At 44.1% G+C, this 17,743-nt stretch overlaps 1 protein-coding gene and 2 long non-coding RNA genes across 20 annotated transcripts in view; 2 read left to right on the forward strand and 1 right to left on the reverse strand.

Annotated features, from left to right (window-relative positions):
• Positions 1-17,743, reverse strand: part of LOC131919691 (disks large homolog 5-like) — a 142,993-nt gene that overhangs the window by 109,447 nt on the left and 15,803 nt on the right. For 2 of the 14 annotated variants that reach the window (XR_009381364.1, XM_059274085.1), the window contains exon 1: positions 970-1,226. The exons of 3 other annotated variants lie outside the window; for them this stretch is intronic. Coding sequence is in view for 9 of the 11 variants with exons in the window: in XM_059274085.1 (XP_059130068.1) it covers positions 970-1,102 (133 nt within the window). In the remaining 2 variants the exon portion in view is untranslated. Of the gene's footprint in view, positions 1-969; positions 1,291-6,415; positions 6,627-17,743 lie in introns of those variants that run through there. 9 more of the 14 variants (XR_009381365.1, XM_059274083.1, XM_059274089.1 and 6 more) reach the window with 9 other exon arrangements.
• Positions 1-17,743, forward strand: part of LOC131919702 (uncharacterized) — a 48,791-nt gene that overhangs the window by 7,220 nt on the left and 23,828 nt on the right. The gene's annotated exons all lie outside the window — the stretch shown is intronic.
• Positions 282-17,529, forward strand: LOC131919699 (uncharacterized). Of its 5 annotated transcripts, none has more exons than XR_009381394.1 (5): positions 282-1,619; positions 5,366-5,532; positions 9,862-10,003; positions 13,784-16,228; positions 17,100-17,529. It is a non-coding gene; the product is annotated as an uncharacterized LOC131919699 (long non-coding RNA). The 5 variants fall into 5 exon arrangements; XR_009381391.1 differs by lacking the exons at positions 282-1,619; positions 5,366-5,532 and adding exons at positions 5,543-6,762; positions 10,300-10,462 and having other exon boundaries at positions 9,866-10,003; XR_009381393.1 differs by lacking the exons at positions 282-1,619; positions 5,366-5,532 and adding exons at positions 5,543-6,762; positions 10,705-10,838 and having other exon boundaries at positions 9,866-10,003.

A 17,743-nucleotide genomic window follows, 5' to 3' on the forward strand; every position in this document is an offset into this window, starting at 1 on the left:
ACCTCATCTCAGTTAAACCAGACATGCTAAAGGATGATCAGGAAGTGACTGACAGATGAGACTTTGCCCTAGCTGGTTCTGAAAGACTAGACTTGAGTCTCTCCCTCTGTGGATGTCAGTTCTCGCATCTTTCTATAGGGAGATGGGTGTCTCAGAAGTTACCTGGCTTCCCCTGTCTCCCTGCACATGGTGACGTAGGGAACAGCATCCTAAGGCTTATTGACAGCTACAGAAGATGTACAAGCATCAGAGCCCTCAAACATGTCGTTCCCTGGACATAAAACTGGAGATTATTGCTACTCTCACAAGCACTCAAGTAGTATAGGGATGCTCAAATCACTTGGATGATGCTTCAGAGTCTCATGTTAACGGAGAAACCATGCAGTGGCAGAACATAGTCACCAGATTCACAAAGCCATCTTCACTGGCAGCCCAGGACACCTAGATCCTATAAGAAGGGGACAGTCTCAGTCCAGGTCCACTGAATCTAACAGTTCTCAGGCTGAACTGGAAACCTGGGTGCCACCCACAGCTGTGAATTCTTAATCTTAGGGGGTCACTGTAAGACAGCAGCACTTGGTGCCTCAGCTCTGCTAGTGTCTACAATGTAAAATAAGACAAGCTCAGGCTTTGTCAGGGTACTCTCCTGTCCCTGTTATTGTGGGCACACACCCTAAGGACTCCAGTGGGAGTGAAGTGCAATGATGGTACTGAAATCTAAACATTCCTCTGTGTCTCCTTCCCCACTCAGAGTGAGACAGAGGGTCCCCAGCACAAAGGCTACAGTCTTGTCAGTTCCTGAATATGTCATATTAACCATCATGAACTCTTGATCTGGGTCTGCTCATTAGGAACCCAGAGAAGCTGGATAAGCCTATTGCTTCTTAGAAGCTGCCAGTTCCTGACTGATCCTGTAAGGCTCAAGCCCATCACACCCAGAAAGCTCCCCAGACCCTTTCCTGAACTCACTACATCTTCCCCAGGACCACTGATTTCTCCATTCTTTCCAGTGAGACCTAGGGTCAGCTTCCTTCTGCCTTGCTCTGGTATCTCCACGAAGTCCATTCTCTCTATCAAGTAGATGCCTAAGTCTTGACAACATGTCTATAGAAAAACTGTATAGACATTGAACGAATATCCTAAAGGCACTTGGTGTTGCTACAACACTATTGACCTCACAGGGGATTCCAAGAGCTCTGCTCTCCAGGATACAATAGAATTTCCAGAGAAGGGACTCCTGATGTCACAAGGAACAGCTTTTGCCTCCTGGCTAACAAATTCTCCCTGAACTGAACAGAAGCTGAGATTTCTTTTCCAGGAGTCTCTCCTGTGATACAGGTGAAGCCATTCAGTAGTACCTCCTCTTCTAAAGCTGGGAATTTTTCTCTGCTTCCTTAGAATCTTTTCACTACTTTACCCATGGAGAGTTGAACACTCACTTTATAAGCACTGCCCAAGAATGGACCTTCCTCTCCTTAACAACCATACTCAATAATATGAGAAATAAAGTATGTCAAGGAATTAGATTAGGATGATGTGGAGGAGGACGGTTGAGTTCTCTGAAGTGAGCAAGCACCTGAGGAATGCTAAGGTTAAGAGAAGACGGCCATGGAGAATTTGTAAGTAAGCTGAGACGGTTATGAGACCCAAACTCTTCTAGAATGGCCTCTCTATGTGCCTGGTGTATTATCAGGCCTCTAGGGTAACAGAAGTTATAAAAATGATTCTCTATATTAAAAGGGGATTTGTTAGAATGGCTTACAGCCTGTGCTCTAGCTAATCCAACAATGGCTGGAAATGAATGGGAAGTCCAAGAATCTAGTAGTTTCTCAGTTCTTAGAATGGGTTTCTCAGCTGTCTGCAATATTATGCTGGAATCTTAAAGAAGTAGGCTCTAATATCAGTGAAGGAATGGATGTGCTAACAAGGAGAGAGCAAGCAGGGAAAGAGTAAAAGCTTCCTTTTTCCATGTACTTATATAGGCTTCCAGAAGAAAAATGGTTCAGATTACATCTGGATTATAGATCCAAATTAAAGGTGTGACTTCATTCCTCAAAGTTCCACAATAAAGTAGTTCAAATTAAGCATAAATAGACCACAGGTGTTCCCTCTATTTTGGGGTTATATTATTCCCAGATGTCATCATGTTGACATCTAAAAATAGACATCAAAGTCTTAGTCCTATCTACTAACGTTCTTGAGCAAATGGCTCCATTAGAGATTGAAAGGAAGGAGTGGCAATAATCACCAGGTACATGGGAATCAGCTGTAGATATCATGGTCATGATGACTCTCGGTGGCTGTGTTATGGCCATGCATGGCTAAAATAGAATGAAATACCAGTCTGTGGTTTCTTCAGAAAGAGGGGAGCAGCTAGAAACCCAGTACTTTAAGAATCTGGTCTTTCTCTATAATTGAATATTTGAAATTCAAATAATTATGTTTTGTTTGATAGTAACTCTGGTTTTAAAAAATAGTGTCCTTAGGTAAAAAATGGGTGCTCTTTAAAGAAAAAGAAGAAAGGCCTAAAACAACAGCACATTGGATCTGTCATAAAGAGGAGGGTGTCTCAGACCATGTGAATTTTGACTTGAACTCCTCCAGACCATGTATTCCTTACTCCTTACATCCTGTGATGGGAAAAAAACTCCTTCCTAAAACAAGAAGGACTGTGATGACTACTGTGTGGTCTTCATTGTCATCAACAGCTAGATGCCGCCTATTGCTTTCAAAGCAAAAAATGTCCCTTTAGATTTGAAATTTCTCTAGGGTTATACAAGTGGGATTTCAGGCAACAGCACCAGGATACAAATCCTACTCCACAGTTGACACCACCATGATGAGCATGGGCACTGCAGTGTGTGTCACCAAGAGTACTGGCATTCGACAATGTGCCTGGTACAGCTTCAGAAACTTGCAACATGTATAATTCTGAAATGGGATGCAGCCTTCCCCCAAATCAAGCACAATTGACTCCTCCATTTCTTTAGAATATAATCTCTGGCATGCAGATGACTGACTCAGGCTTGTATTGGGACCTAGCCTCTGTAGTAAGGGGCAGGGCCTCTGATGGCAACTTTTCCACCACAACACTTCAAGGAAGGTCAAAGCTGCTGGCAGCCAACAACTACTCCAAATGTCCCTGCTACAGTATCAAGCACCATGGCTGGGTATGTGTCTCCCTCCCCAACGCAGTCCCCTGACTCTGGAAGGCATAAGCTAGCCCAGCCATGTAGATTTGAAGGACAGTGTGAGCTCATATGTAGGTAAGTACTGTTGTGCCTAGAACTTAGCAGCACCAAGTCCTGATCATACTTCCCCAGGACCAAAGCATCTGAATGTCTGAAGTTGTGGTAGATGGCCCGGGGAGTTTTCCTCCCTTCTTCTTTTTTCGGTTTTTTTTTTTTAGATTTATTAATTTATTATGTATACAGTATTCTGCCTGCATGTGTCCCTGCAGGCCAGAAGAGAGCACCAGTTCTCATTACAAGTGGTTGTGAGCCACCATGTGGTTGCTGGGAATAGAACTCAGGACCTCTGGAAGAGCAGTCAGTGCTCTTAAGCACTGAGCCATCTCTCCAGCCCGTAAGAAGTCTCTCTCTCTCTCTCTCTCTCTCTCTCTCTCTCTCTCTCTCTCTCTCTCTCTCTCTCTCTCTCTCTTTCTCTCTTTGGTTTTTCGAGACAGAGTTTCTCTGTGCAGCTTTACACCTTTCCTGGAAATCACTTGGTAGCCCAGGCTGGCCTCCAACTCACAGAGATCCACCTGGCTCTGCCTCCAGAATGCTGGGATTAAAGGCGTGTGCCACCACCGCCCAGCATTTTCCCTCCCTTCTTATTGGCGTCAGATTCCCATGGAAACTGTAGGAATCCACTAGGATGAAGTGGAGCAACACCTTACCCAGAGGGAGACAGCTCCTTAGTCCATCTGTTCCTCCTGCCCCTCTTTGCCAGTCTGAATGAAATGAAGGAGTTCCCAGAAAGGCAGCTGCAGCCTGAATACTTCATGGCTCTCCTAAACTCACCATGAGAGACTCTTGAATCTAGGTCTGTTCTTAAGAAGCCCAGAGAAGCAGAATAGCCCCATTGTTTCCCAGAAGCTCCCAGATGCTGAGGCCCAAACTGGAAGGCCCAGCTTAACTTCACCTGCTCCATGAAGCTCCCAATCCCCTGCTCAGGACTCACTGTGCCTTCCCCAAAATGATTTATTTCTCCAGGCTCTACACTAAGACCAAAGGCAAGCTTCCTTCTGCTCTCTCTGGTCTCTCTCTGTTCTCTATTTTCTCTCCCAATCAGCCAGCTCAATCTTGCCAACATGTCTATGGACACTGAACGAATACCCCACAGGCATGTGGTGTTGCCACAACACTGGTAACATCACAGAGAATACCAAAGGCTCTACAGGATAAGATAGAATTTCTAGAGGAAGAACTACTAGGGTCTCCTCCACAGACCTCACCTACCTACTAACTAGCTCTTCTGCAATGCACAAAAAGGCATGTTGACCTTCTCAGGAGCCTTTCCAGAAACATAAGGAAAGAACTTCAGTACATCATCTTTACAAATCCAGGAATCTCTCTCTCTGCTTCATTAGAATATTTTTACTACTTCAAGTATGCGAATTGGAAGTCTGTATTCCAAATACATCTGGCAAAATGGCTCATCACTTCCTCAGATCTCTAATTAATAACATGAGAAATAAAGGTTGCTAGGGTATTAGGTCAGGATGGTGGGGAGGAAAGATCAGTCTTCAGATGTAAACAAGCACATTGTGGAGAATCCCCAAGGCTGTTACAGTATGTGGGTGTGGTGGGAGATTGTGGGTGTCCTGTCAGAACAAGGATAAGTCCCATAATCCATGAGGAAAATTACCCCGAATCATCATCAGAATACATTCTAGCCCTCATAAAATACCATAACCTTATCAACTTGTGACATGTCTGCCTGGGGATACGAAGAACCAGAGTTCCCCAGAGGAGCCCTCAGACACAAGAGCAAACACTCCCACAAGTGTAAGGCTCCATTCCTGCACTGGCGTTTGAGGAAAGATGGATGGCTAGTGAGAGGCCACACACAGACATGCAAAGGCATGTACAGAAAATGAAATGTGTCCTAGTCATGGGGATAGTATGTAGTGTGTCACTGCAGTGGTGCTACCCCTAGAGCTACACAAAAGCCAAATTCCTTGACTGGAGCCTCCTGTGACAATGCGCATGCCCTTAGGAAAGGTGACACAGCCAGCTTTAATTACAACATCCATCGGAGCATGAGAGAGGCTGGCATAGGGCACAAGAGGACAGGTTATTAGGGGTTCTTTATCATAGACCTTTCCCAGAGCCCCACTTCACACTTTTCAATTTACTGACAGTCCTGAAATGAAGAACTAGCACCCTGTTTGGTCTGGATTGAAAATTCACCAGAAGTCTGGACTGTGGCTTCAAAAGCATACTTGATGGACCCCAGAAGAAATGAGTGATGTAGGAAAACTGTGTCCTTTCAGATGTTATATCACACTGACAAGTCATGCTAGACAAGGTGAGCTATCTCAGTAATACCCAATTGTAGAAGTCAAGGTACAGCACCTGCCCTACACACTACCTCATCTCAGTTAATCCTGACACACTGAAAGATGCACAGAAAGTGACTGACAGATGAGTCTTTGCCCAGGCAGGCTCTGAAAGCCCAGACTTGAGTCTCCCCCTCTGTGGATGTCAGTTTCCCATCTATCTATAGGGAGGTGGATGTCTTAGAAGTCAGTTGGTTTCCTCTGTCTCCCTGCACATGGGGACCCAGTGGACAGCCTCTTAAGGCTTACTCACAGCTGTAGAGGATACACCTTGGCTACAGAGCCCTCAGCCGTGTGTTTTCAGATGCATGGAGATAATTGCTACTGTTATAATCACTTGGGTAGTGTAGGAAGGCCCAAGTCCCTTGCTCTGTGCTTCAGAGTCTCATGTTAATGGAAAAGCCATGCAGGGACAAAACATAGTCGTCAGATTCACAAAGCCATCCTCACTGACAGTCCAGGACACCCAGAGCTGGCAGGAACGGGACAGTCTCAGTCCAGGTCCACTGAATCTAACAGCTCTCAGGCTGAACACCTGTGTGCCATCAACGGCTGGTAATTCAGAAACCTCAGGGGTCACTGGAAGACAGCAGCGCTTGGGGGCTCCTGCCCTGCTAGTGGCTGTGATGTCAAGTATGAGAACCTTAGGGTTTTCCAGGGTACTCTCCTTTCCCTGTTATCACTGGCACATAACTAAAGGACTCCAGTGGCTGTAAAACACAGTTATGGTACAGAAATCTCATTAATTCCTCTGTGCCTCCTTCCCAGAAGTTCCCAGTTCTTGAGCCCTCGATCTGGAAAGCTGAAGCCCACCACATCCAGAAAGCTCCCCAGCTCCTTCCCAGAACTCACTGCCTCTGCCCCAGGACCATTTTTTCCATGTTTTCCAGGGAGACCTATGACCAGCTTCCTTCTGCGTCACTCTGGTCTCTCCAGGCAGTCCATTCCCTCTGCCAAACAGACCTCTGAGTCTGGACAGCATGTCTAGAGGCCAAGCTTGTGGTCACTGAACTAATGTCCTCAAGGCAGTCAGTGTTGCTACAACACTAGTGACATCACTGGGGATTCCAAGAGCTGTCCAGGATACAATAGAATGCCCAGCAAAGGGTCTGCTGATGTCATGGGGCAAAGCCTTTGCCCATGAACTGAGCAGAAGCTGTGGTTTCCTCTCCAGGAGTCTCTCCTCTGACACCAGGCAAGTCATTAAGCATCCCTCCTTCCAAAGCTAGAGATTTCTCTCTGCTTCATAAGAATTTTTTTCAGTAATTCACCCATGGGGAGTTGAACACTCACTTTATAAACACTGCCTAAGATTGACTCTTACCCTCCTCACATCCATACCCAATAATACGAAAAGTCATGTCAAGGAATTCGGTCATTATCACTGAGGAGGAGGGTTGAGTTCTCTGAAATAAGCAAGCACCTGGGGAAGGCTACGGTTAAGGGAAGGTTAAGGTTAAAGGAAGTTTAGGATTTTACTCCATCAAACTGGCTTGCAAGCATGCTTTTTTGGCATTTTCTTGTTGCTAACTGATGGAGGATGGCTCAGCCCTCTGTGGGTGTGCAAGTGATCCTGGGCCTCAGAGGAAAGCTACCTAAGTAGAGCAGTAAACAGCATTCTCTGTGGTTTCAAGCCCCTGCCTTGGGATCTTGCCTTGGCTTCCCTTAATGATGGACTGCAACCTGTGAGATGAATAAACCCTTCACTTTCTCAATTTGGCTTTTTGAACTTTTATCACAACAATAGAAAGCTAACTAGTACACTTGCCATATTCTCAGGGCATGCTGTCATATCCTTCCTTCTCCTTCCAGCTTGTAGCCTCTTTTTTCAACAATTATAAACTTTCTGGACACTGTAGTCTGTTGCAATATCCACTCTATCAATCACACCCACTGCTTACCCTAACCCTAACCCTAACCCTAACCCTAACCCTAACCCTAACCCTAACCCTATCTGTCTTCCTCTCTCAATACCAGGGTATCCCTGGCTTAAAAAAAGAATTTGAATGAGTTCCTTCTTTTTCTATTTCATGGAATAGTTTGTGGAGTGTTAGTTTTTCTTTAAATATCTGTTCAAAATTGACACTGAATTTGTCCTTCTCTGAAAATCTTTTGTTGGGAGATTTTTAATTATGGCTTCTATGCCATTAATTAGTATTCAATTATTTAAACCATTCATGTCATCTTGATATAATTTTGGTGGATTAAAGACATCTAAAAATTCATCAGTTCTTTAAAAAGATTTTTCAGTTTCGTAGAGTGTAAATTTTTAAAGGGTTAAAGTCCCTCCATGTCTCCTTTTTCCTCCTTTGTTTTATTATTTTCATCCTCCTTTTCCTTTTGGTTAATTTGGCTAAAGGTGTGCCCATCTTGTTAATGTCTTCAAAGAACTGACTCTTTGTTTCACTGTATCTTCAGATTTTTGTTTTTATTTCATTGATTTCAGTCATATTTAATGACATATCTGCATCACACCCTTTCTACAAGTTTCAAAGACCATCATGGAAGATGAGCTAGAAAGACTGTAGGAGCCAGAGGTCAGGGAGGATTAGAGCAAACAGTGTCTTCTGGCCATGACTCAGAGCTGTTGTGGTCATTGTCCAGTATCAAGCCGGTCAACATTCAAGCATGGAGTGGGAAGGGTCCTTGAGCCCCTATTCCTAACTGATGAGCTTTGGACCAGTAATGGCTTCTGGCAAATTGGGTCAGTTTTCTTTAAGAGTCTGCCCCTGGGATTATTAAAAATTAATGTAATGAAGAAGATATAAATTGGTCATCACAGATGTAGAGGCAGACTTGGGATGACAAAATGGGAGGAATTGGGTGGTGAATATTTTCAAAATGCATCCTATGCATTTCTCAAACAAGTAGAAATATATTAAAGTATATTCATTAAATTACTATTGTAAAAATGTATTATTATATAGGGATATTTTATTACATAACATTAATGGATTTTGATAACCCCAATGTGTCTGTCAACTCGTGGGTTCACCCACAGAGCGTTATATGTTCTGCCACTAGTAGTGTTTTGTTTCAAATGGCAGCCTACAACATGGGAAAAGGTTTTGTTTTCATCAACTATATATCCAATAGAAGGCTAATATATATACAAATTATATATAGAACAAAAAAACCTGTGTATCAAGAAAATAAATAACATAATTAAAAACTAGCTATAGATCTAAACAGAGAAGTTTCACTAGTGGAAATTCTAGAGTATAGGAAACACTTAAAAAGGTACCGTATCCTTAGTCTTTAGGGCAATGTAAATCAAACTATTTTGAGATTTCATGTTACGTGAGTCAGAATAGATAAGATTAATAAAACAAATGACAGCTAATGTTGGCAAGGATGGGGAGCAAGGGAAACACTCACCCATTGCTGGTGGGAATGCAAACTTGTGCGGCCACTATGGAAATAGTGTGGCTGTTCCTTTGGAAGCTGGGAATTGATCAAGACCCAGTACACCACTTTTGGCATATACCCAGAGGATGCTTCACCTCCAACAGAAACACTTACTTGCTCAACCATGTTCATTGTTGCTCTATTTATAATAGCCAGAAATTGGAGACATTCTAGGTATTCATCAACAGATGAATGTACAAAGAAAATGAGGTACATTTATACAATGAGATATTAAAAAAGAAGTTAAAAAAGAAAAAGGAAATCTTGAAATTTGCAGGTAAATGGATGGAGGTAGAAAAAGTCATCTTTAGTGAACTAACCCAGACCCAAAAAGACAAATATGGTATGTTTTCACTTACATATGGATGTTAGCTGTTGAGTCAAAGATAAGTAAGCTACAATCTGTATAACCACAGTTTAAGTATAGAGTAAGGGTCTAGGGGGGTGGGTAAATGTCCATAAAGGGGGAATAGAATAGACTGTTATGGATGGATGAGGAATCAAGTTTGGAACAGGATGGTCAAACAAGGAGGGGGAGAGAAGAAGGGGTAAGTAAATATAGGGAGGGAGAGGTAAAATTAAGGGCGATTTGAGGGATCTTATGGAAACCTAATAGAGTAAAAACACTCTAAAATATATACATATATGAAGGGGATCTAGATGAAACAGCCCTGCACAAAAAAAAAACCCCAAATAACCAAAAACAAAACAAACAGAAACCAAAGTGTGGGGAGACAAAGCCCCAACTGGATATCTCTTGTTACCAAATGAAACTTGCAATACTGGCAATGGGTTACATCTAGTCAAGTTGTATGTGGAAGGTGTACAATGGTGATCCCAAACAACCCAAGGTTTTGCAAGGCTATTGGTTGCTCTCCATTTACTGACAGGAAGGTGGGGTTCCTGAAGATGATAATGACACAACTCATTGAACATGGAGAAGTCAAGCTAGTGTCTCCCTAGAGTCTTCACCACTTATGGACTAGATTTCATGGCACTGAAGAGTACTCTGCTCACTATCAAAGGAGAAAGGTAAACACCAACCCAGCTCCAAAACCTCCAATCTAGAATGGTGACTGCACCCAAGATCTGCTGGTGCAGTAGTGGAACAAAGCTTGTGGGAGTAATCAACCAGTACCTGACTTGATTAAAGGCCCATTCTCTGACAGGGAAGGCATATGCAGCACTGCTTGCCTGGCCAAGAACCTAAGACTAGATAGGCTAGGGTCCATGGGGAAAACCAAATACTACTGTTCTGCTTAAGGAACATAGCAATAAAATGATTCCTAACAACATCATGCTATACTCATAGACAATGCATTTCTCAGCCATCATAGGAGCAGCTTCCTCCTGCAGCAGATGGGAACAAATACAGAGACCCTCATCTAGACAATATGCAGAGAGGAAGAAAACTTGAACACTCAACCCTAAACCGGACCTCTCCAATCAGACTCCTCCCCTCAGGACATAGGGAACCCTGTGGAAGAGGAGGTAAAAAGAGTGCCATAGAATATTGTGGATGGCAAGACCACGGTCCATCTACTGAAGGTAAGCACAGATATGGAGTGGAGTCAGACTAACCCTGAGAAAAGCTGCACTGCATGTGTTGCAAGCAGTGGAACTGGAGAGGGAGGAATGCCCCATCCATTTGGAGCCCAGAAGATCAATCACATGAGTGCTGTGGGATGTCTTTCTGTATACTGTGAGTATGTGTTTCTCTGATTGGTTAATAGATAATGCTGCATTGGCCTATGGCAGAACAGGATGGAGCCAGGTGGGAAAATCCAAGAGAGATAGGGAAAGGAGAAAGCAGAGGCAGGAGAGACATTAGCCAACTGCCCAAGGAGCAACATGTAATGGGAAGCAAGTAAAGCCAAGGAACACATGGTGATACATAGATTGATAGTTATGGGTTGAGTTAAGTTATAAGAGCTAGCTAGTAAGAAGCCTGAGCCATAGGCCATATAATTTATAATTAATAGCAAGCCTCTGAGTGATTATTTTATAAGGGGCTCAGTGGGACTGGAGAAACTTCCAGTTACATATTTGTTTCAGATCCTGGATATTGGGCTGTAGGGATTTAATAAGTAAAGCTGAATTTTGGTAATGTTCCCATCTGAATATTTCTGTGCTCATTCTTCCCTTGTGGTAGAAGAAAATATGTAATGTTTTTGGTTTGTTTTTACCAGACCCAATTAATATACTTTTTTTCTAAGGAAACTTGGACTTGCAAAATATTTTAAGTTTTAAAAGCAAGGGCTTTGGAAATACTGGGGGATACTAGTACACACATTGTCTGTACAAGTCTATTGAGTTCAACCCCTAGAAATCACCTAAAACCCAGAACAGTGGCACACATCTGTGATTCCTTCACTCATGGCAGAGTAATGTAGGGATGAGATTGGAAATTGCCTGGAAGCTGGAAGGCCAGCTGGACTAGAGTACACAGTCCATCCTAGAAACAAGAGAGACCTGCGTCAACATGGTAGAAGGGGAGAGCCAACTCCTGAACGATGTCCTCTGACATGCACAGTGTCCTGGTTAGGGTTCTGTTGTTTTCAGTGAAGAACCATGACTAAAAACAAGTTGAGAAAGAACTTGTTTTTTTGACTTATGCTATCATATCACTGTTCATCACTGAAGGAAATCAGGACCAGAATTCAAACAGGACAGGATCCTGGAGGCTGGAGCTGATGCAGACCCCATGTATTTTTTATGGGCATTTCCTTCTTTAGGTTGGGAAAAATTTCTTCTATGGTTTTGTTCAATATATTTTCTTCAATGTCAGAGATCTGCTCTTCCATCTCTTGCATTCTGTTGGTTATACTTGCATCTGTAGTTCCTGTTCGTTTACTCAGATTTTCCACTTCCAGCATTACCTCAATTTGTGTCTTCTTTAATGTCTCCATTTTTGAAATCTTTAACTGTTTCCCCCACTTGTTTAATTGCTTTCTCTTGGCTTTCAAGGGACTTACTGATTTCTTCCCACTTTTGGTTTGACTTTTCCTTGATTTCTTTAAGGAAATTTTTCATTTCCTCTTTTAAGATCTCTAACATCTTCCTAAAGTCATTTTTATGGTAGATATCTTCTGTTTCTTCTGTGTTGGGACGTTCAGGTCTTGCTGATGTAGGTTCTGGATATGGAGCCATATTGGTTTTTATGTTGTTGACTGTATTTTTGCACTGGCGTCTACCCATCTCTTTCTCCACTTGGTGCAAGTGGTGTCTGTGTCTGAGGGAGCCTCTCTTGGTCTGATTGATACTCTTTTTTGTTTTGGTTTTTCGAGACAGGGTTTCCCTGTGTAGCTTTGTGCCTTTCCTGGAACTCACTTGGTAGCCCAGGCTGGCCTTGAACTCACGGAGATCCGCCTGGCTCTGCCTCCAGAGTGCTGGGATTAAAGGCGTGCGCCACCACAGGCCGGCTTGATTGATACTCTTGATCTAGTGGGAGCTCTTGGTCTGGTCGATGCTGATGGAATTTTTGTCTCAAGGAGCAGCTCTTAGTCAAACTGGTGCTAGTGGGCTCTGTCTCAGGGAGTAGCTGCAGTCTTAGCATGTGGTAGATGGTGGCTGACCTGTCTGCAGGAGGTCTGCCTGCCAACTGGCCTCTTAGTCCAGTCAGGTGCTGGCAGGCTCTATCTGAGGGAACAAGTGCAGTCTCCGAGGTTGGGTGGGATTTGGGGGAGGTGGGGCTTGGGTTACAGGGTCTGATGGGGGATGGTGCTAGACTGACCTGTGTGCAGGAGGTCTGTCTGCCACCTGGACTGAAACCAGAACTGCAATGGGTGGTAGTGTAGGGGAGCAGGGTTGTCCCCTTGGGCCCAAAGCCTAGGGGCTGTGGTGTTCAGGTATGAAGATAAAGACTCACCTCTTAGTCCAGCCGGGTGCTGGCCGACTCTGGATTCCTGGACTTTCCATTCATAGCCAAATATGGTTGGATTAGCTAGAGCACAGCCTCTAAGCCATTCTAACAAATATTCTTTCCATAGAGAGGATCATTTTATAACTTCTGTTACTCTAGAGAGCCCTGAATAGTACACCAGGCATGTAGAGAAGACATTCTAGAGTAGTTTGTGTATCAGCTATGTCATCAATCCCCAGTGGCCACTTCCCCTTAACCATTCTTCAGGTGAAGGTTTGCTGTTGGCCTTCTTAGATCTTATAACACCTCAGCAACAAGAATAAAATAGCAAATGTCCCAAATCTCTCAAATGGAATGCAGAGTAATATAATTAAAAGAGTGCCTCAGATGGAATGATTCTAGGGAAAATGAGAAATAGAAAGCCTTAGGAATAGAAAGTATTAGCTTTTGTGGACCATGACCATGTACCTACACTCGTATTAAGATCAGAGGACAATTTCTCAGAGGTTTGTTCTCTCTTTCAATCATGTGAGTCCTAGAAAAGTGACTCAGGTCTGTAGGCCTAGCAGAAGTTACCTTTGCCCACTGATCCATCTCTCCAGCTGATCATGTCATCCATGGAATTCATAAGCTTTGTATCTGTATTGATGTTCTGTGTGTTTATGTTCTTTATTCATAAAGAGTAGATTCTTTCTACCCTTGTTTGACAGCACCTGTTTGTTGTCCCACAGGATTACTTCCTCCACACATTAACTCTCTGATTCACTGTCAGTCTCAGAAGGCAGATCTGGTCCAGGGGAGCTTCACAAAATAAAGCACTCTCTGGAAGAAACCCTTCCTCAGGACACAGTGAGATCAGCTGTGGTTAAAGAGCACCATCCACCGTCCCTCTCATTTCCTATCCTTGTACAGACATGCTCCTCATGACTGGCATGTCTCTTTTGCTACAGGCTCCATCCACTCTGGCTGGCGTGAAGCTTCCTCCCAACACTGCTTAGCTGGACGATCAAGAGGGAGTCCTATCCACACCTCCAACACCAGGAGGATCTTCTCAAATCTGCCTTTCATCAGATGCCCTAATCTGCATTGTTATCCAGAATGAGGTGTTAGAGACCTGCTCCAACCCTGACAATAAGTGACAGTGGAGCATAATCTTGAACCCACCAATGCCTTGCATGGATGCCTGGTATCCTAAGACAATTAGCATGCCTACATCATGTGTTTGTCCCTACTGGTCTCCTGAAATTTCTCTTTGCTTGGGAGTGATTCAGTCAAACTAATATAGCACACATATGGCTAGAAGGACAAAAGTCAAGTGCAGGGTCTGGAGAGATGGCTGCTGCATTTTGAGTAGTTTCTCTCCCAAAGGACCAACAGAGCAGCTAAAAAGCCACTGTAACTCCAGGTTCAGGTGGAATCTGATGCCATCTTCTGGCCTCTGGTGGAATTGCATGCATGTGGTGGGCAACCCTGCTGCAGGCAAAATGCCCATACATACAAATAAAAGAAATAAATCTTTAACAAATGGAACCCATTCGTAGCTAAGGTCAAAAAAGTCCCAACATATCTTGGAATTTGTTCTGTCTACAGTCTGGTTTTTCACTGATGCTATATTTTAAGGAAACCAGAGGCAGATAGCTCTGGTTTTTCTATTTTTTATTTTAAATGTTTTATTATTCTTTGTTGGTTTCACATGATGCATCCCAATCCAACTTTTCCCCTTATCCTTTCCATCACATCTGAGCTCTGTCCTAAGCAAAATAAAATTTAAAGGAAAACTGAAAACTCAAATTTACAAACAAACAAACAAAAGTCTTGGCAAAGAAGTTTTAGTGTGGCCCAGTGAGTCACACAGTACACCCTTTAGTCCATACATCTTTTCTTGTAAGTGTTCCTGGCCTCTCTGGCTTCTCTACACTATAGATAATGGACCTTCACTTGTACTCTTCTTGGAGATCCTGTTGATGCCTTGTGTCATAGAGATCCTGCAGCTTTAGATCTTCAGAATTGGGCCCTTTACCTGCTCCAGCAGTCCATGGATAAAGATGACGCTAGGGTTGCATAATTCGTAGCCATGGTTCTGGGCTGGGGACACCTGGGATAGTCAGGCTGCCATCTTTCCTTCATCATCTCCACCCAGGCAAGCTCTCCAGCACTGCACTACTGAGGTCACCCCATGCAATGGGCAGAATGGAGAGAGGCCCTTTGTCCTGTTCTCATGCATTCAAATCTGACTTTCCCACACTCAGAGTAAAGGTACAGCACTAGTGCTTTGCTGAGGTGATGTACCAGGCCCCCAATCCCAGTTGCTACAGTTGGTGAGAGGCTGACCCAGCTCTTCTGTTCTCATGCCCAAAGTCCCACTCTCCCACCAGCTGCAGGTGGCATTTGCTCAGGTGGGGCAGGGATCTTTCCCTTACCCTGGCCAACACAAGGCAGAAGAAGAGGGTAGACTCAGCTCTTCTGCTCTCACAGCCTCAGGGCCAGCTCACTGACACCACAACCAACAGGGTCAGCTCTACTGTGCTGCTTAGTCCAGGTGCAGAACCCACTCTCCCCAGCACTGCAGTGGGTGAGGGGCAGGTCCAGTTCTCACTAGGGCTAAGGCCAGTAAATGGTGGGGTTAACTCTTTGCATCCTTATCCTGTCTTCAGTAGTAACAGGAGCCATTGACATCAACTCAGACCAAGTGATCTGTGGCTGGTTCATAGATCCAGACATGGCCTTTGACAGCAGCCTAGGCCTGAAGGACACCAGGGTCCCTTGTGACAGCACAGGCCACTCAGATCTGTATGGCTCCTTCAGGAACACACACCTTAGACATTATCATGGTCCTAGGTGACAGCCCAGACCTATGCGTACCTCTGTGTGACCCTTGGTGGCTGTACAGGCCATGGATATGAAAACAGATCCTGGCTGTGTTTGTAACACGCACCCAGATATGTTCCAAAGTTGTAGCCCAGGCCTGGATGTCACCATGGCTCTGGTTGGCAATGACGGTCACACAGATTGGCAGGGACCCAGCAGCACCATGTTCCATGGTGGTAGCCCAGATTCCAGGCACTGTCTTTGATGGCAACAGGGGCCTGAGATATCAACACAGAACCTGGCTGCAACAGGGCCATGGACCCAGACATGACCCTCAGTTACAGCCCTTGCCCTGATGTCATTATGGTCCTAGTGGGCAGCACAGGCTTCTAAGACACATATGTCCCCTTGGGGGTGGAGGGGAAATCTCTTTGACAACAACATGGTCACATGTGGTGTCCCAACTGCAGGTGGTTGCCAGGCCCTCACTGGCAGAGGATGCATGGGTATCAACATGTCATGGACAGGACATGGCCCTTAACAGCAGACCAGGCATGGACATCATCATGGCTCCAGGTGGCAAGCAGGTCATGGATTTCTTTCATACTCCTTTAGTATATGTTTTCATTTCCTGAGAGGCTTTACAGCAATACAGTTGTGTTTCTCATTAAGGTGGTGCATATGATCACATCCTGAAATAGGTATACAGAATGCTATAGCTAGGGTAGATAAATATGTGACCACAAGGATACAGTATGGATACTTTTTCCATCGTGCAATGGGAATCCATGGAGATGACAACACCATCCACCTCCAAAGCCCTGTGTAGCCCTGGCTGCCTGAGAACCCACTCTGTAGCTCAAGCTGGGCACACAAGAGTTCTGATGTTACAGGACGTTCTGGGGCTACTAGAGTGAGACAACACACCTGATCAAAGAAATCGGTTCTAAGATAGAAGAGTTCAAAGTCACTTTATTATTAATAAAAATACAGTAATATTACTCAATAGGGGCTTAAAGGGAACAGTCAATAAACAGTGAAAGCCTTAACAAAATACCCAAATAACAAATGAACAAAAGGAAGAACAAATGAATAACAAAACCTCAATATATAACATAGAGCCCCCCCCCAAAAAAAAACTAAAGCAAACAAAACCCACCCAAAAACCTAAAAAAAAAAAAATTAAGGTCAGCAGCTTTCTCTTGCTGTACATTCAGCAAAACAGACCCATGCCTGTGGCTGGGCTTGGAAACATGGTAAGAAGGCAGTCCATGATTGTAAAAAGCCTTTTCAAAGCTAGTATAGCCACGCTTCCTTCAGGCTTTGTAGGTCAAGCCTTCACCAAGACTAAGGATGAGATATTTTCTAGAGCAAAATTTGTGCTCCTTGGGAAGCATTTGAAAAATTATCACCCACTGCTGATCCTGTAATGTCTTGGTCTCTATTTGATTCTTTCAGATACTTCTGTGCTTACTGGAGACCCAACAAATCCATGGGCAGCATCTGAGAACCCATGAACATCAAAGATGACTCAGATGCCTTCTGTAAATCCTTTCTCAGGACCAGTCACTTCAGGCCAGGCTGTGAAACTGAAGAATAACCACTCATTTTACATATGGAGGGGAAAGTGTCTAACCCGGGAAATGAGGGACTGTGGAGATCTCTTTGGTGCATTATCTTCAGCAACACTGGTGCATGACATGGTGTCAGCTTCAACAATGGACTGGAGAATGAAGGATGATGCTTTTGGGTGTGGTCTGTCAGGAACAGCTTGACATCAACACAATCATCCATGACACATTTCACACCACCTAGGGAGGGCTGAGAACTCAGTCAGCTTGCCAAAGCCATCGACATTAAACTGTCAGAAAATGTCTTGTTCACTCCATCTCTTCCCTCTATGTTATAGTACCCCTCACAGGGGCCACTTGCTGTTGAATGTCAGGGTTCTCAGTAATTCTTGGCTCAGGTTTTCTGTGTCTCAAGCTCATTTTTGATGCTTTCTTTTCTTTAGGAGTACTGAGTCAACAGACCCATGTATCTGATGGGGGCTGGATCACCTGGAAGACAGCTAGTATTTTCCTCACTGGTGAGTTCACAGC

Source organism: Peromyscus eremicus, chromosome 9 (assembly GCF_949786415.1).
Source record: "Peromyscus eremicus chromosome 9, PerEre_H2_v1, whole genome shotgun sequence".
Lineage (NCBI taxonomy): Eukaryota > Metazoa > Chordata > Mammalia > Rodentia > Cricetidae > Peromyscus > Peromyscus eremicus.